A 20454-nucleotide genomic window follows, 5' to 3' on the forward strand; every position below is an offset into this window, starting at 1 on the left:
ACAGGAGATTGAGACTTACCACGAGTACTGGATTGTGTGTCCTTTCTACAGTCTTATACAGTCAGAACCTGGAACCAAGAGCTACTGAGCAACTCATAAAATGGTTCAACATTTGAGATTTGACATTATAGATCCAACACCAACTCCTCCATGCCAGAGCCTTTAAACATTCAAAGAGGTCCAACGTCCGAACTCGATATGAAGTGGGATCCAAATGACGCTGAAATGTCTCTAGATGGTTCAGGACGTTTGCGGGGTTGGGAGGTACTTCTTTGAAAGTAATCTTCATGAGGTGGGACACAACTGGACCTGGTGCAACCTCAGGATGTTGTGTGCCAGTTGTATATTCGTTGTTCTAACCTCTCACAGTGTGTCGAAACAGTAAAAGTATTGGGACACCTGACTTTGAAAGCCATATGTGGTTCTTCACCGAACTGTTCACAAACAATTGTGTAAGACGTATTTGACATAAAAAAAACGACAAAAACGACATTTTCCCTTGATTTGATCTAGAAGGCATGATAATTCCCCCTGTGCACAAAGCTAGCTCTATAAAGTTGTGCTTTACATGAGTTGGAATGGAAGATCTACTACTATTGACCTCATCATCTCATCTACATCAGTACCTGACTTTACTAACTGGCTGAAAGAGCACAGATTTCCACAATCATGCTCCACAATATGGAGGAACATCTTCCCGGAAGAATGGAATGGGATGTTCCAAAAGAACATATGAATCTGCTTGGGAGCTTTATAGGGTGAACTGATCAGCTGCAATAAAGCTGATTCATTTCTTTTTATTTGTAGCTGGAATTTCTTGTCATTTTATATTTTAAGGTTAAACAGTATTTGATTGGTAAAAAGCCAATGCAAGCTTCATCAACGCCTTGGGTGGTTCCATGAAATTCCGGAGTAAGAACGGGCGCTTTAAGGATGGATTGGACTCTAGTTAATGTCAACAGTCTGCTACACTGACTCAGGAATACAGTTTGCTTCTGATCATCATCACTGCACCCCGCAACATTGTATATCTGCTTCAAATGGACATTCGGTGCAACCCAGATGAGGATGGGTTCCCTCTTGAGTCTGGTTCCTCTCAAGGTTTCTTCCTTATGCCATCTCGGGGAGTTTTTCTTTGCCACAGTTGCTCATCAGGGACAAACGTACTTACAAAGAACATATTTACTTTTAATCACCACATTATCTGTGTAAAGCTGCTTTGAGACAATGTTCATTGTTAAAAGCGCTATACAAACAAAAATGAATTGAATTGAAGCTCGAACCCTGAGCCACCCTGCAAGGGTTTTTTTTCTGTTAATAATACAGATCCAGGGGGAGTGGTAGCTCAGTGGTTAAGGTAAAGCTGTGTTACTGATTGGAAGGTTGGGGGTTCAAGCCCCAGGATTCGCCAAGCTGCCACTCTTGGGCCCTTGAGCAAGGCCCTTAAAACCCTCTGCGCTCCAGGGGCGCCGTATCATGGCCGACCCTGCGCTCTGACCTCCAGCTTCTGAGCAAGCTGGGATATACGAAGGACAAATTTCACTGTGCTGTAGTGAATATGTGACTAAAAACTTAAATTCTAGATCCTTTTAACTCAAGTGCTCATTTAGAAAAACAGAACAAAAGACAGACACAAAAAGAGAGTTCTTTTTTTTATTTTTATTTTATTGGTAAAGTACCATTTCTAAAAAGACCCAAACCATACAACTTAAATGAGTCCTGATGTGTTGAATAAACTATACATAAAGAAACCGTTGCTTTTTTTTTTAAATTTACCTATTCACATTCAGAGCAGGATTAGAAACTAGATTTGTGCCCGGTCACAATGTCAAAATTAGGGAAGTTACTATGATATTAGCATGAACAAGGAAGCGGAGGTGCTTTTATAGCTTTTTTCCCCTCCATTATAGACAGGAAGGCTGGACATCAGGGCCGAACACTTCCACGGTGACATTTAACTGACAGAGAAACACTGATCTGTGGTACAAAATAAATCAGATGAATATCATGCAAAACACTGAAGTCCCGCCGGAGTCGAAGGATGAGCTCGGACGTTCGTCAGCATGGCGTTATTGTTTTTAATTTTTTATTATTACTCTGAAAAGCCGTATTCATTTCTCACAGTACGCCGGAGCGCCTCCGACGGTACGGGTTCGAGCGCGAAGATGATTCTTCTTCCCTAAGAGATAGGAACGAGAACACTGGCATGTTTTAGATTATATAACCGTAAACGCGGTGGGCAGCTTTCAATACTCCACAACGTGCAGCTTTTTACAGCTGACAACTAGCAGCAAAAAAAAATAATATAATAATAATAATAATAATAAAAATTGGATTATTTGCATAAAACCGTAGTGCAATGGACAAATTGTTCCTTTTGGTCAAGTCCTTAACAAATCGCAGCTCTCGCACACACACACACAAACACACACAGTCTATTCAGTAGGAGTTACAACCATCCACGAGGCATATATACCAATTCATTTATTTCCCCCTCAACTGATCAAAAACACCCTGATTTCAGAATATTTGATCAGACAATTGAGATATATTTATATCAAACCCAATCGGAATTTCCAGCCTCGATTAGATCCCACCTACATTGAATGACCATTTAAATGCACACCTGTTAAAATCAGGATAAAATAAATTCCTAGAAGGGGTTAAACGAACAGAACATGGATGCTTCGTCTATGCAAAGGTGTTCTCTGGATAGCTGACTCGGATCGCTCCCCAGTAGCAGGCCCGGACCAGGCAGATGAGACCGAGCAGATAGGCAAAAGCCCAGGACACGTAGGTAGCATGGTATCTGCCGGCAAATTCTTGGGTTCCAACCTAAAAAAAAAAAAAAATAAATAATAATAAAAACCACACACACACACACGCACACAGCATGCACAGTTTAGTCTCGGATTTAATTCTTTATCGATCTGCTTGGTAACTACTACCATTTGATTTGTAAATATATTTTATTGGTCATTTACAAGCATTCAATTTTGTACCGATCTTAAACGAGGGCCGTTCAAGTCAAACAGGGACTTTTGCGTTTATAAACCGAAATGTCGAGTGAACCGAAACTGCATTTATTTTTCGACACACTTCCTCCGCTACACTACTACACACCGGAAAAACCACTACGGCCACCACGGGACCTGATGGACTTGCGATCATCTTGGAAACGTTTACACCATCTGCCGCTGAACATTTCATCACCGCACTGCATTTGAGGTTTTCGATAGATACCGCGGGTTTGTCGCCTTCATTTGAAAGTTCACTTCAGCACCACACGCACGAACACTGTCGGTCTGCCGTCTTGATTAACGGTCTCTGGACTGAACACTATTAGTAACGGGACAGTAACTAGCCACTTTCTACCACGCAAGCATCCGTTTCTTTTATATATACAGTGAGGAAAATAAGTATTTGAACACCCTGCTATTTTGCAAGTTCTCCCACTTAGAAATCATGGAGGGGTCTGAAATTGTCATCGTAGGTGCATGTCCACTGTGAGAGACATAATCTAAAAAAAAAATCCAGAAATCACAATGTATATTTTTTTAACTATTTATTTGTATGATACAGCTGCAGATAAGTATTTGAACACCTGTCTATCAGCTAGAATTCTGACCCTCAAAGACCTGTTAGTCTGCCTTTAAAATGTCCACCTCCACTACATTTATTATCCTAAATTAGATGCACCTGTTTGAGGTCGTTGGCTGCATAAAGACACCTGTCCACCCCATACAATCAGTAAGAATCCAACTACTAACATGGCCAAGATCAAAGAGCTGTCCAAAGACACTAGAGACAAAATTGTACACCTCCACAAGGCTGGAAAGGGCTACGGGGAAATTGCCAAGCAGCTTGGTAAAAAAAGGTCCACTGTTGGAGCAATCATTAGAAAATGAAAAAAGCTTAACATGACTGTCAATCTCCCTCGGACTGGGGCTCCATGCAAGATCTCACCTCCTGGGGTCTCAATGATCCTAAGGAAGGTGAGAAATCAGCCCAGAACTAAACGGGAGGAGCTGGTCAATGACCCGAAAAGAGCTGGGACCACCGTTTCCAAGGTTACTGTTGGTAATACACTAAGACGTCATGGTTTGAAATCATGCATGGCACGGAAGGTTCCCCTGCTTAAACCAGCACATGCCCAGGCATGTCTTAAGTTTGCCAATGACCATTTGGATGAGCCAGAGTCATGGGAGAAAGTCATGTGGTCAGATGAGACCAAAATAGAACTTTTGGGTCATAATTCCACTAAATGTGTTTGGAGGAAGAAGAATGATGAGTACCATCCCAAGAACACCATCCCTACTGTGAAGCATGGGGGTGGTAGCATCATGCTTTGGGGGTGTTTTCCTGCACATGGGACAGGGCGACTGCACTGTATTAAGGAGAGGATGACCGGGGCCATGTATTGCAAGATTTTGGGGAACAACCTCCTTCCCTCAGTTAGAGCATTGAAGATGGGTCGAGGCTGGGTCTTCCAACATGACAATGACCCGAAGCACACAGCCAGGATAACCAAGGAGTGGCTCTGTAAGAAGCATATCAAGGTTCTGGCATGGCCTAGCCAGTCTCCAGACCTAAACCCAATAGAGAATCTTTGGAGGGAGCTCAAACTCCGTGTTTCTCAGCAACAGGCCAGAAACCTGACTGATCTAGAGAAGATCTGTGTGGAGGAGTGGGCCAAAATCCCTCCTGCAGTGTGTGCAAACCTGGTGAAAAACTACAGGAAACGTTTGACCTCTGTAATTGCAAACAAAGGCTACTGTACCAAATATTAACATTGACTTTCTCAGGTGTTCAAATACTTATTTGCAGCTGTATCATACAAATAAATAGTTAAAAAATCATACATTGTGATTTCTGGATTTTCTTTTTTAGATTATGTCTCTCACAGTGGACATGCACCTACGATGACAATTTCAGACCCCTCCATGATTTCAAAGTGGGAGAACTTGCAAAATAGCAGGGTGTTCAAATACTTATTTTCCTCACTGTATGTGTGTATATATATATATATATATATATATATATATATATATATATATATATACACATACACATACATATATACACATACATACATACATACATACATACACACACATATACACACAAATTTTGTATTTATTTAATTAATTAAGTAAAATGAAAAGTTCTGTTTAACTTGAACACCCCTTCTATAAAAATAATAAATCATAAGTTACAACTTCTGCATTCTACATTCGGTATAAACTCCTTTCACATATGTGTGTGTGTGTGTGTGTATATGTATATATACACACACACACACACACATACACACACACACACACATTTTATTCATATACAGTGCCTTGCGAAAGTATTTGGCCCCCTTGAACTTTGCGACCTTTTGCCACATTTCAGGCTTCAAACATAAAAATATAAAACTGTAATTTTTTGTGAAGAATCAACAACAAGTGGGACACAATCATGAAGTGGAACAAAATTTATTGGATATTTCAAACTTTAACAAATAAAAAACGGAAAAATTGGGCGTGCAAAATTATTCAGCCCCCTTAAGATAATACTTTGTAGCGCCACCTTTTGCTGCGATTACAGCTGTAAGTCACTTGGGGTATGTCTCGATCAGTTTTGCACATCAAGAGACTGAAATTCTTGCCCATTTCTCCTTGCAAAACAGCTCGAGCTCAGTGAGGTTGGATGGAGAGCATTTGTGAACAGCAGTTTTCAGTTCTTTCCACAGATTCTCGATTGGATTCAGGTCTGGACTTTGACTTGGCTATTCTAACACCTGGATATGTTTATTTGTGAACCATTTCATTGTAGATTTTGCTTTATGTTTTGGATCATTGTCTTGTTGGAAGACAAATCTCCGTCCCAATCTCAGGTCTTTTGCAGACTCCATCAGGTTTTCTTCCAGAATGGTCCTGTATTTGGCTCCATCCATCTTCCCATCAATTTTACCCATCTTCCCTGTCCCTGCTGAAGAAAAGCAGGCCCAAACCATGATGCTGCCACCACCATGTTTGACAGTGGGGATGGTGTGTTCAGGGTGATGAGCTGTGTTGCTTTTACGCCGAACATAACGTTTTGCATTGTTGCCAAAAAGTTAGATTTTGGTTTCATCTGACCAGAGCACCTTCTTCCACATGTTTGGTGTGTCTCCCAGGTGGCTTTTGGCAAACTTTAAACGACACTTTTTATGGATATCTTTAAGTAATGGCTTTCTTCTTGCCACTCTTCCATAAAGGCCAGATTTGTGCAGTATACGACTGATTGTTGTCCTATGGACAGAGTCTCCCACCTCAGCTGTAGATCTCTGCAGTTCATCCAGAGTGATCATGGGCCTCTTGGCTGCATCCAATAGAGATTTGCAGTGGTCTAATACTCCTTCCATTTCAATATTATCGCTTGCACAGTGCTCCTTGGGATATTTAAAGCTTGGGAAATCTTTTTGTATCCAAATCCGGCTTTAAACTTCTCCACAACAATATCTCGGACCTACCTGGTGTGTTCCTTGTTCTTTATGATGCTCTCTGCGCTTTAAACGGACCTCTGAGACTATCACAGTGCAGGTGCATTTATACGGAGACTTGATTACACACAGGTGGATTCTATTTATCATCATTAGTCATTTAGGTCAGCATTGGATCATTCAGAGATCCTCACTGAACTTCTGGAGAGAGTTTGCTGCACTGAAAGTAAGGGGGCTGAATAATTTTGCACGCCCAATTTTTCAGTTTTTATTTGTTAAAAAAGTTTAAAATATCCAATAAATTTCGTTCCACTTCATGATTGTGTCCCACTTGTTGTTAATTCTTCACGAAAAATTACAGTTTCAAATCTTTATATTTGAAGCCTAAAATGTGGCAAAAGGTCGCAAAGTTCAAGGGAGCCGAATACTTTCGCAAGGCACTGTATATGTATGTATGTGTGTATATATATATATATATATATATATATATATATATATATATATATATATATATATATATATATATATATATATGTATATATATATATATATATATATATATATATATATATATATATATATATATATATATATATACATACAGTGTGTGTATGTGTGTATATATATATATATATATATATATATATATATATATATATATACATACAGTGTGTGTATGTGTGTATATATATATATATATATATATATATATATATATATATATATATATATATATATATATATATATATATATATACACACACACACACACACACACACACACACACACATATTTATACACTATATTTTCAAAAGTATTGGGTCACCTGCCCTTTCCTGCTATATGTGGTTCTTCTCCAAACTGTTACCACAAAGCCGAAGGCACTACTGTGTAGGACGTCTTTTAGATGCGCTCTAATCAAATTTTGCATTCACTTGAACTCAGAAACTCAAAACCTGTTCCAGCATGGCGATGCCCCTGTGCACAAAGTGAGCTCCTTGAAGATCTGGTTCACATGCTTTGGAGAGGAAGATATTGAGTGGCCTGCTATAGAGCTCTGATCTCATCTCTACTAAACACCTTTGGGATGAATGTAAATGCTGACTGCACCCCCAGGCCTCCTCACCTACATCAGTACCTGCCTTTTATAACACCCTTTTGGCTGAACACAAATATCCTTAAGCACACTCTGAAATCTAGTGGAAAATCTTCCCAGAAGAGTGGAGAGTAAATTGGTACTAAATGTGGAATGCGATGCTCAAAAAAAATCACATACCATACTAGACCAGGTGACCCAATACTTTTGGAAATATAGTATATGTACATACATTATATACATACATACATACATACATACATACATACATACATACATTGTATGTATGTATGTATGTATGTATGCATGCATGCATGCATGCATGCATGCATGCATGTATATATATATATATATATATATATATATATATATATATATATATATATATATATATATATAATATATATATATATATATATATATATATATATATATATATATATATATATATATATATATATATGCGATTGGTACTCACTGTTAATCCAATTCCGATGAAAATGCAGATCATTCCCACTGTGATGTAGGCACAACAGCGTCTCCTGGGTAGAGCACTGCCAACCGAGGAGCTTGAAGAAAAAAACACCACCAGTGAATTTAAAACAAAGCAAAGCTCGTCATCGCATGCAACAGCCTTTTCACACGGGTCTCAGCCATCAAACATTCCACTCAAGAAAACGTACCACAAAGTTGCTTCAATCAAATTCTACTAAAAAGCGCAAGTTAGCAGTCTGAAAAATCGACTCATGTTTATGCAAAAGGAGTAACTCAAATTTTAGCTGGGGGGTGGGGTGGGGTATTGTAGTGCAGCTCAAAAACGGAAAGGGAATATAAATCTCATACTAGTTTCTGAAGGAATACCTTAAAGAATGAAAGTGCAATAACAACAACAACAACAACAACAAAAACACAAACACAATACAGTCCATGACTTGAGTCCAATGTGAGTTTTGCAGACAAAAACAAAAACAAAGAAAATCTCCGGTTATAATTTCATTTATGATAATGAGAAAACTCGCTTTGTTTTTGGTGAATTTGACATTAAGCTCATTAACATCAAAGCATGAGGTAAACTAGTCGTTCGGAAGAGAAAAGCAGATCGAGCGAAGCGGCTGTTGTGAAGTAAACAGCCTCTTTTGTAAATGCCTGTGATCAGACTTGGCCCCAGAGTTTGGGTGTGTGTGTGTGTGTGTGTCACGTCTCACTCCTATCCCCGCCGGCTCTGGCTAATTCTTCACATGGCTCTCATGTGACTGGTTCTAAAATCTACTTAAAAAAAAAAAAATAAAATAAAATCATGAAGAATCAAGTGACCTCATGCACTTTATTCCAACACGGTTATGATTTAACACCGAAAATAAAAAGCTTAAGGTGATCAAACATCATAAAAAAAATTTACATTTTGAATCTAACAACTCTTATTGGATTCTCAATTGTTTAAAATAAATTTATTATTTTTTTGGGGTTTTTTTTAGAAAACCATCTCGGACTGTTATTTTGACTGATTGGTGTAAATCAATGCACTTGTTCAAACATTATGATCCCTTTATTAACAGCGTATTAAAAGGCCGTCTCGACATAGACAGTGGACACACTGCGTAATCCCAGGCTGATGATAAACAAACACACACTTAAAAAATACAATTATTTTACACTAATTGTCTCAAAGTTTTTAGCTTTTGCGCATTCTTTCCTTGGGTTTCCCATTTTCCCCACCAGATGTCGCCATTTTGTCCTTGCGTTTTTACCTGAATTCTATTGGCCCCTGTGTATATTTAAATTCCAATTTTATTCAAAGTCGAAGGTCTACGTTAATCCGGACACTTCTGATGCTATATTTACACCTTGTGTATAGACCATAGTGTTTAATCAGTTTCCCAAAGTCCCTGAAACGTCCCTGTAGTGCGCATGAGAAAGAAAAAGGAATTACAGAAGACACTTTACATGCACAAGACTGAGATAAGATATCTTGTGAGCACCTATTTTCTCTTACAAGCAGGTCTTTGTCTGGTTGTACAACCTGCCATCTCCATGTGGCTTTTTTTTTTTTGGCCTTTATTGTGTTACATTGCATCAGCAGGATTCTGCTCTCACCCCATAGCAGTTGCCCAGGCAGATCTTGGCCGGCCTGGCAGTGGGTGCAGGGCATCACATTACTGGCACTACTACCCCGGGTATGTTTACTCTTCCTTTCAGTGTTACCTTGGGGCGCCAAGGCGTGGCAATCCCGCCATAAATATACGTCATGCTTTGATTTATTATTTCCAGTCATGAGGTACCAATTGCATTAGAAAGAGAAAAAAAAAAAAAGAAAAAAAAAAGACAAAATCATAATGATTTTAACAGAAACGATTTGCTGAAGTGATGAATCACTCACATCTTTTTGCAATGCGGACACTTGGCCAGCGTATTAAACCGGAGCTCCATCCACTGCGGGAAAGACGGAGAAAAAACAAAACAGAAATTAAAATCAAGTACATGTACTTATTATATTAAGGTGATCAAATACACTTTGGTCACTTTGATCGTCCTATAATGCCTTGCATAGTCTTATTTGAGAAACCGTTTTTAATTAAACCTCTATGAGAAAGGAATTGAATACAATTAATAATAGATTATTGGTAGAATAATGCAATTCTTCTCTATTTTCTACCGTGTCACTCGCTTGTGTTTTTAGCACAATCGAGCATTGGAAACGTGTCTAGTTTGCTAGTGCATCCTGTGCGAAGTCTATAATCCACTGCAGAATTGAATCAGGTCATGCGGCGCATCGGTGGAATTAGGAAACAAAGGCGTTCTGTGCGGGTTTAAACACGCCAAAAGTATTGGAACGACTGGATTTTCCAGTCATATGCGGTTCTACACAATTGTATAGGAGGCTTTTGGGTGCGGCAATAGTACATTAAAGAATAATACATCAACTAACCATTAATGTTGCTTAGAGTAAAGTCAAAACATAATTCTAACCTGCATTGGATGCACTACATGGGACCAGATATCATTGTGCCCTGACATCTTATGTCCTCAGTATCACTGATTATTTCGGAACTATCGGGAAAAAAATTGCATACACAATAGTTTTTCCGGGTTGCGTTATACCGTACGAGAGCGGTCTCTAGAGGCGAATCCGGTATCTGTTTTGGTTAATTGGTTATCGGGAAGCACGATCCAACCTAGCTAGCGGTATTAGTGAAATCCTCTATAGGCCGTCCTCTGTATTACAAGAAAAGCTGTACACATCACCAGAGTACTGGCAAATAAGGTGATAAGTGAGGAAAATCTTTCTTTCCACAGCTTGTCTGACAGATGACTGGTAATGACATGATCTGAACTCTAGCGGTCTTGTATTTCAATACTATATTTGTAAATCGCCGGTTTGATCTCTGATGCAGGGATCTATAGTCGTTTCAAAAGAACATCTGCACAGACCAATAGCAAACTCTCTAAGCTTAACTGGAGAGTAAGACCTCTCTAGGAGTATCTGAGGGTGATGGAAGTGAGCTGGCAGGTCCATGGACACTTAATAAAATTACTTTATTTAGACTGTAAACAAAAGAGACAGAATATCTATGGACCCATCAGATCTTGGTATAAAATGTTGCCCCATCGCTGGAAATTAGTTGACGGCGAACTTTACATACGAGGAACGTGTTGCCACAGTGGCCGCACACCACGCGCAGGCCTTCTGGCTGAATCGGAAGTGCGGGTTGTGCGGGTTGCTCCTCCGGGATCACCATCACAGGGCTCAGGTTGATGATCCGTCTGCTGCGAGTCATTAAAACAAATAATTTCAACATCTTTTTCATCGGCAATTTTATATATATATATTATATATATATATATATATATATATATATATATATATATATATATATATATATAAAATAAAAAAAGAATACAGCTACAAGTATTAGCTCAGTACCTGTTTGACCAGCCTGTGCTTTGTCATATAACTCTGGCCTCAAAGACCTAGATGCTCAGGCAGCTGCGGTAACATGACAGGATTTATCACACTTACCAGTTGGGTCGAGGACATCCTATCCTCCGGGATGTGTCTTTACAAATGAGCAGGCAGTTGCAGGGACATCTGACATACTTTTTCCCAGTGGGCGGGTTTTTGATTGGCTATGGAAAGGAAACGTAGGGGAAAAAAAAGAAAAAAGAATAATATCTCGATGCATAGACAATAATACCACACATCAAAAGATACATATGAATCAGCTAACGATGCGACACGCGCCTATGTGGTGCGATCCGATTTAGCACATTGTGCATCAATGCTTCACTTTTAATTGTTTGGTTCAGACAGGCAGCAAATCATCAAAGTGCCGTCTGACGCATGGCCCCTTTCAGGCCTTTGTTGTGCAATAGCAAAAAAAAAAAAGAGAGAAAAGAAATAAGATGAAATAAAAACAGACGTTCTTTTCCTGTTCCGTCTCCGGAAAGATGCAGCTCTACCTCTGCCATGTTAATCTGTATTCTATGTGACTCCCAGGACGTCCACTCTTCTGGAATTTGAAACGTCATTGTAGAAATTGGTGCTCATTCGGCAGTAAATTCAGGGACTGCTGTAGGGTAAGCAGTTTTGAGGATCACGTTTTCCAATTCATCCCAAAGCTGTTCAATAGGGTAGCGGTCCTAAAAGATTTCTTCCATTCTGAAACCATGTCAAGAAATATCTTCATGCACAGGCACATCTTCAAGCTGGAACAGGTGTGTCGTGTGCCTCCAAGTCAGGTGTCCCAATACTTTTTACGTAACAATAGTGCATCACAACAAAGGCTTGCTCGCATCAAGTCGGATCTTAACAAGTTTATCCACCATAGAAATACCTCTAATTTGTGTCCAAACAAGGCAAATTAGACAAAAGAATGGGTGAGTTTAAACAATAAAACACACAAAAAAATCTTGCCCGCTTAGTTACAAGCAAGCGACATATTTATGCGTATTGATTGTTTTAAGAGATGTGCGTGAACGGGAAATGTAACATCGTTCACATTCCGTTCTTCGCACTGGTAATGTATAGATAATGTTTAGGGAAAAAAAACGCCTGAGGCTGAATTTAGTTCAAGGAACCGAAGAAAGAACTACGAGTCTCGAAGCGCAGACTCTGAGACGCGCACAACGCCGCAAATGATGTTTCCACGAGTTTCTCTTCCTTGTGTGAACACATCGCTTAGGACTGTGCAGAGGAAATAGAGTGTGTGTGTGTGTGACAAGACTGGTGCTGTGCATGACTCAGCATTAGCCAAGCGAATGAGAGGCTTTCTTACCGTGGCCTCGTTGCAGACCGTGCACTTCACGACGTGCTGATGGAGCTTCCCATCCAGGTTTATGAGAGACTGACACACTCGGCAGTTAATGACTGGCACACCTCCTGTATCGGGACTGGCAATGGCTGTGTATGGCGGAGGAAGCTCAGCTAAAGCAGGACAAACCGACACACAAAAACACACACGCACACATATACATTATATTTATGTGAATTTTACATTACATGCTCTGGTTATTCCACACACGGTAGCAGTCGAAACAAATTTGTTCGCCAAACTGAATGAAGTGTTGTGTACCCTGGTCAATACACAGCAAGGTTCATTCACGTGCTTTATCCAGAGGACATACTACATAGGGCAAAGTTCAGTAGTAGCTCAACGGTTAAGACATTGGACTTCTGTCTGGAAGGTTGTAAGTTGTGAAACCACCATCAACATGCCACTGATGGGCCCCTGAGCAAGTTCCTTCACCCTCAACTTCTCATTTGTATAAATGACATTTACATCCAAAACGACACACATTTCATACGTCTCATTTATATAACTGAGCAGCTGACGATTGAGTACTTTGCTCGAGGGTCCTGCTTGGTGGTTTTTGGAATGTGAACTTCCAAAGTCCATCCTAAGTAAAGCGCTCTGGATGAGAACATCTGCAAAAAAAATACCATAAATATAAGCACTTTCCAAAAGCAGCATCAGAGCTATATATTTAAATGACTACATAAAGCTTGGACTGAAACGATTCCTCGAGAAATTCGATTACAAAAATTCATTGAGGCAAATTAATGCTTTGATTAGTCCGTTTAATGCCACACGGTTCACTGCGTTTCCCCACGGAACATCATCATTTATGCGAGATATGCTTTACACCCCCCGTTACAGAGCTACTGAACACCACAGGGATGAATACTGCTACCCGCTACCCAGGCCTCCTCACTTCACCTACCTAAACACTCTTGTAGCTAAAAGGGCAAAATTTCCACAAAATATAGTGGAACATCTTCCCAGAAGAGTGAAGGTTATTATTAGCAGGAATGGGGAGCAGTTGTTCAAAAGCACATACAAATTTAATGGCTAAATTGTTTTCAGCCATATTGCGAGGTAATTTGTAACAGTACCACAGCGCTGCAACAGGAAGATGCGCAATAACCCGCTAAGTCACACTATCATGAGAAATAATGAGGCAGGATGTGGACTCTGTAGAAACAGTCATTTTGCTCAGAGCACAGAATCAGATCATGAATATAAATTTTTTTAACAGTTTATGATACAGTCGTCCCTTCAAAAAAAAAAAAAGTTGTGGGCGCCCACAAACGTCCACAAAAACCGTTTGCAAGAATATAGCGAGATGAATTTTTTCAATTCGTAAAAATATTACATTTATAGTGAGTATTGTTGTAAAGTGCAGTACTGTAGTGTAGCCTAAAGGAGAGGAGTTAAAGAAACACGTTGCTGCATTCTTATTATCATCGGCTAAATCTGGTGGCATATGTCTTCGACTCTGCCCCTTTTTTGACATCAGACGACACAACAACCAATAAATAATCTGAAAGCTATGGTTTCTTGCAATGATACTCATTTCTTATGATGAACTGAAATGGGGACTGTTCGCCAAACAAAACAATTATCTGCCAAATTAAAAATCGCGATAAAATGGTTTCATTTATCAGTTTTCCTGAGTAATCGACACCGATAGTTTTTCCGGGTTGCGTCTGTTGCTTGAGCGGTCCGCTATAATTATAAGAGCGGCCTCTAAAAGTTCAGTACTCTTTTACGTGAAGTGTTATGCTTGTAATGTTCTTGTAATTGGCAAGAACATTCCAACCTAGCTATCAGTATAATCCACTTTCGTTCGACGTCTCTGCCTCCGGGAGTGCAATATCCTACCCAACCCCAATCTGAAATATTTAAAGAAAAGTATTATAAAGTAAAGGCTTCTTCATATTCATTTCAACTGTGTAACATCTGCTCTTGCCTACTCAGATTCCTTGGTCTTTATCGTTCCACATGATTCAAAGGATGAACATATACCATTTCAATCATTACGGAAACAACGGCCTTCGTTGCAGCAATAATTAAATGACATTAATTCAGAATGGCATGCATTGAGCCATGCACAAGTGATCCATGTATCGTCTAAACTGGTTTCATCATGTGATATAAGACTGTGAGACATGAGAAATTTTCCTCATCACTAACCTTCTGAAAGATTCCCATAAATGGCACGTACACACACACACACACACACACACACACACACACACACACACACACACACACACACACACACACACACACACACACACACACACACACACACACACACACACACACACACACACACACACACACACACACACACACACACACACACCAGTGATTATTTTTTGGAACTCGGCAACATCTAGGCGGATTCGTTTCGTTCTCGCATATCAGAGAGGGCCTGGGTCTTCTAGTAAACCCGTGTATATTTTCCCTACATGTAAGATGAGAAGACTATTCCCAACACCGAGCACCGAAACCAGCTGCTGCCCAGTTTCAAATCCGGCAATGACAGAACCCGCCGTAAAACATCCAAATGTTTGGAAAGTATTAGGCTTTAAATCTGTGTGGGAATTTCGGTTGTAGGTCACCCAGTCAGCCTTAAATATTTGGTCTGTATTTTAGTAAATCTGCTCATATTTGCGGCTTAGTTACCGCCATGATGGCGCACATCCCAATTTTTGCCTACCACAGCAACGGCAGCTTGGCGATTCTCAGGGCGTAAATCTCCGCCACTTCCGAACAATAACCCAGAGCCTTAACCACTGAGATACCACCTTCCCTAATAGGAAACCAATTCTATCTTGATGGGAGTGGCCTTTTTATGGCTCCTGTATCCATAGGGCACGAGAGCGTGAAGAAATTTAACTTCTGAGTTCATCAAGCCAATACAGTTCCACAGACATTTAGAATCTGTTCCCTTTTTTATGATACCCAACCACATTGTACATGGTCTCCGTTAGGATTCCAGGTCTAATCACAACATCTAATCTGTGTAACTTTTTGCACAGTCACTAAAATCTGTTTTATTTTTACTAGATTTTTGTGCACTGCTGTGGGGATTGCGAGTTAATTCAGCTACAAGGGCATTAGTGTGGTCAGGCAATGATGTTAAACTAAGAAGTCTAGTGTTTCAAATCATCTCAAAGATGCTTAGAGCAGATGAGGTCAGGGCTAAAAGCACTTCCATTCCAGCGTTAAGATATGTTTTACCTGGATTGGAATAAAAGATCTTGAGTGTCCTTTCACTCACTGAACAACTGCACCCCAGGCCTCCTCCTGGAACATCAATCCAGAGGAATGGAAGTTACTGTAACAGCAGGAAATGTGGAATGGGATGCTGAAAATGCACATATGGTCAAATGTCCATGTCAAAAAATTATAAAAATAAACACCCTTTCCCTGCAAAACATCATCGGTTCTTCTAGGTACACTTGCAAACATGTTTGAAAGCAGGTCCATTGTTCCAGACATCTTGCAGCGCTAACCACAGATCTTCTGATCGTATTGCATAATGGATGAAGCATCTGCCTGTATTTCTCAGCAATGAGGACACCACATTAAACCTGACCAACACCATTTACAAAAATGCAGCCCTAAACCTGCAGGAAACCTCCACCATGCTTCACTTCACCACATGCTTTCAGACACTCCTCCTTGTACCGCTCTCAGTCCAGAGCATCTGCTTCCATTTTTCCGCTTTCTTCCATTTTTCAGTTCCTATGTTTCTGTTTCAGTTAATGACTGTGATTCAACCTTATATATGAAATTGATTAGCACCTGCGTAGCATCATTGGTTTATCAAACACCTGATTGAGACATTCCTGACCACTTCATCACCTTCAGCTTCCTCAGCAAGGCAGTTGTCCCCTTGGAGGTGTGTTTGGTGTCGTTATTATGTTGAAAAACTGCCGTTCGGCTTAGTTCCTTAAGTAAGGGCATCATGTTCTGCTTTGGAATGTTACAGTACACGTTGGAATCCGTGTTACACTCAATGAACCGCAGCTCTCCAGTACCACTCATGCAGCCCCAGACCATGATGCTACCACCAACATGCTTGACGCACAGCACGAGGACCTCCAAGGCAACACATTTATTTACGACGTCTTTCCTTTACTCGGATAGCATTTGTTTTACTGACGTGCCAAGTTTTAAATCGAGCACCAAAATCCGCCATGATGCACATATCCGGCAATCAAAACAGTCCGTGTAGAAACATAGCAAAAGTTTTATTTTGTGTCCTCTCTGCTTCATTCATGCTCTGTGTTGAATATGTTTTCCTTAATAATAAATAAACATTTGAATAAAGCATCCATATTGATTATTTATTTAAGGTACATTTAGAACAGATAAAAATGTGTGAATAAGTTGCGATTAACACACACACACACACACACACACACACACACACACACACACACACACACACACATCAACCAAGCATCACATTATGTCCACCAATCAGGCATCACATTATGACCACCTGTCTAATGTTGGGTTGGTCTCCTTTTGCTGCCAAAACAGTCGTGACCCATTGAGCATTAACAGCATGGACTTCTTCAGCAGTTTGAGCTACAGGAGCTCGTCTCTTGGATCGGACCACACGGATCAGCTTTCGTTCCCCACGTGCATCAACGTGCCTCGGCTGCCCACGACCCTGTCGCAGGTTCTTGGACCACTTTTGATAGATACTGACCCCTGCAGACCAGGAACATCCCACAAGAGCTGCAGTTTTGGAGATGCCCTGAACAAGTCAATCACCTGACCGGTTATGATTTTATAATGTCATACCACAATATATAAATATATATGCATGCAAAGTGCATTTCCCCAGCTTTGCAATATGACCAGAATCTAATCCAAATTCCTACATTTCTACACAATAGAGGCCAGTGGGCGTCCATCACACTTTCAACGACCATTCACTCAGATAACAGCGCAAACAACATAACCATTTCAGATCAGGCGATACAAAAGACAAAATGCTACAGTCTGTCCTCTGCATTAAATGCCCTAATTATATTTCACTCACACACACACACACACACACACACACACACACACACACACACACACACACACACACACACACTTTTCTTGTATATCCACAAAGGCTTTTGAGTGATTTTGTCAGATGCATGCATGCATGCATGCATGAATGCACGCACGCACGCGCGCGCACACACACTGCAGGCTAGCAGCACAGACAGTAGGCCTGCAGCATTGCAACAAAAAAATCTACACAATTTCTCTTTATTTCTGCTTTTTCAAAACAACACACTTCATCGGAATCTCCAAGATACTTCACCAGGGTCAAACCCTGGTTTAATTCAGGTCTAACCCGGGTCTCAGAGCGCGATCTACACTGGTCGCTACGCCCAGAAATGATTCAGCAGACTCCGAGTCAATCACGACCACGGCCCTGGTGTTTGTGTTTTTTTTTTTGTGTGTGTGTGTGTGTGTGTGTGTTTACCTCGCGGACTGGGTTCCTGGAGGTACGGCGGCGCCGTGGGCGTCACGTTGCCGGAGTTTTGCGCTGACAGTAAGGGCGAGCGCTCATCCATGCCGTCAGATGCCATTTTTATTTTCTTTACTGGGGAAAACAACAACAAATAAAAACCCCTCAACAGCTGCGAATATGTCGGTCCGGCAGCCTGGTGCCGAAACACACACACATACACACTCACACACACTCCAACCCTGCTCCAGCAGCAGTCATTAGGGGCGGAGCCAAAACGCAACGTCACAGTTGGAGATATTACATGCAGAATGTTTCCCAATAGGGATGAGCGATACCGATTATTTTCTGTTCGATCCGATACCAAGTACTTTCAAAACAAGTATCGTCAATATCGATACGAAATTTCTGTATGTAAGTGATTTTATGTTGGATTTTATTAGCCATCATTATTAAAAATTACAACCTGCAATATACACGACTTCTTATAATAATAAAATAAACAATATGCATAACGATTTCGTTAAGTATATCCAACAGATACCAGGTAACAGAAATAGATATCGGTTAATAAAAATGTATAAAATGATTAATTTCTTTTAATCCTACTATTTAAAACATCAACAGAGAAAGAAATGATTGTTCCCATTGATGTTTCTATTGAAGTATTATAAATATTTCTATACTATACGGCAGTGGTGGGCCATCAGGGCCAGAGAAAGCCTTCTCTGCTGGCCAAAACACAATCAGAAGCACTGACCTACAACCTAAATTGTAATATTTGTTCCATGAAATTGTATACATTTATTCCCAACAGTTTATTCTCTTCATTTCGTAGCGTTTCTCTTGGCTGCACTGCTTCCAGTACGTGTATTTGGATGTTAGATTTTTTGTCCAATCAGATTTCAGCCATTATGTGCTGCCATGTCAATCTAATCTGTCCAGGGCCTTCATAGTCAGTACTGCTGGCCTTTTTTTTTTTTTACCATAGTCTCTATTATCAACGGTTCTGTTTCTTTGACCAATCAGATTTCATATTCTCCTCACAGGGCAGCTAGCTGGCCCAGAATAGAGTCAGCGTTTTTCCCGTCCTCTGATTGGTTGGTCAGAGTGAAACTGTTACAGCCAAGTTCGACTGGCAAAACACTTCTGTGTACCGCGCTGCACACATTAATACATCTGAGTTAGACTTTTTTATGCCTATGTAAGAAGATAATTTTATTTGGTCTCAGACATACTTAAAAGTAAATTTTCAAGAAAAGCTAGACATGGTGAGGAGGTCGGCTAACCCTGAAGCTAGCTAGCGTGTCTCAGCCTGGGAAAGGGTTTGTTCACCACTTCCAGACCAGTGAATACGAGCGGTACCACTGGATTACAGCCTCTGAGGGGCGCTGCACATTATAAATCTGCATCTCTGGTTGTATTTTATTTACATTTTTAACGTTTTTGTCATGTTATTATGCAAATATTGGTTCTGAACTGCTCTAGTTTAATGGTTTAGAGTCTTAAATGGGTTTCTTGCTTTAGTAAAATTGTATTTACCCTCAATATGTGAAATGCCTCTCTCTCTGTAATGCACACGTTGTTATGTTGCGTTTTTTTTATAGTATTAATGGTTTCTAGAATTGAGGTATTAAGAGGTGGATTAAGTTGGGTACGTCCCCACTGACGGCCCAGGTACCAAATGCACGGTGACTTACTATTATTAAAATATTTTCAACGTACTTGTTAAAAAATCGGCACTACGATTTTCGAATTAATTCTTTATTTCCGGAAATACACCAGTATCGAAAGTATCCATACTTCAGGATGGATCCGCCCATCCCTATTTCTGAATCAGAGTCTCGTCTAGTAAATGGAAGATCGGATCATTTTAGTGACTTGGTTCTTTCAATCTCATCAAAATGATTTTATTTGTCATTTAGCTAATTTCACCTGGTTAATGTCTGTAAAGTGTTTTGTATGTTCTTCACATGTCTGTGTGCATTCTGTTTATTTCTTTCCACCTCTGACCGTACATGGGTTGACTGGCTACTGAATTGCATTCAGGTGCGAATGAGTGTGTGCTACCAGGGTAAACTCTGAAAAAAACCGCGTACTGATTATTCATTAATC

General features: G+C 40.1%; 2 protein-coding genes across 2 annotated transcripts in view; one reads left to right on the forward strand and one right to left on the reverse strand.

The window, feature by feature from the left end:
* Positions 1 to 20454, forward strand: part of cUnh6orf136 (chromosome Un C6orf136 homolog) — a 181925-nt gene that overhangs the window by 108230 nt on the left and 53241 nt on the right. The window lies entirely within an intron of this gene.
* Positions 1645 to 18621, reverse strand: pip4p2 (phosphatidylinositol-4,5-bisphosphate 4-phosphatase 2). The gene is made up of 7 exons (XM_083543378.1): positions 18355 to 18621; positions 12840 to 12988; positions 11585 to 11691; positions 11208 to 11331; positions 9944 to 9996; positions 8045 to 8135; positions 1645 to 2835 (listed from the first exon to the last, which is right to left on the reverse strand). The coding sequence occupies exons 1-7, from the start codon at positions 18458 to 18460 to the stop codon at positions 2692 to 2694; spliced, it is 774 nt and encodes a 257-aa protein (XP_083399504.1). The 5' UTR covers positions 18461 to 18621; the 3' UTR covers positions 1645 to 2691.

Source organism: Silurus aristotelis (assembly GCF_946808225.1).
Source record: "Silurus aristotelis genome assembly, chromosome: 6".
NCBI classification, from domain to species: Eukaryota; Metazoa; Chordata; class Actinopteri; order Siluriformes; family Siluridae; genus Silurus; species Silurus aristotelis.

What these genes read in the sequence shown, in the direction of transcription:
- pip4p2 (XM_083543378.1), bottom strand. Translation starts at nt 18,460, where the DNA reads ATGGCATCTGACGGCATGGATGAGCGCTCGCCCTTACTGTCAGCGCAA. An exon ending in CCAGGAACCCAGTCCGCGAG is followed by an intron (nt 12,989 to 18,354) that starts GTAAACACACAC and finishes GTCCTGCTTTAG; the next exon opens with CTGAGCTTCCTCCGCCATAC. An exon ending in GGATGTCCTCGACCCAACTG is followed by an intron (nt 11,332 to 11,584) that starts GTAAGTGTGATA and finishes AATGACTCGCAG; the next exon opens with CAGACGGATCATCAACCTGA.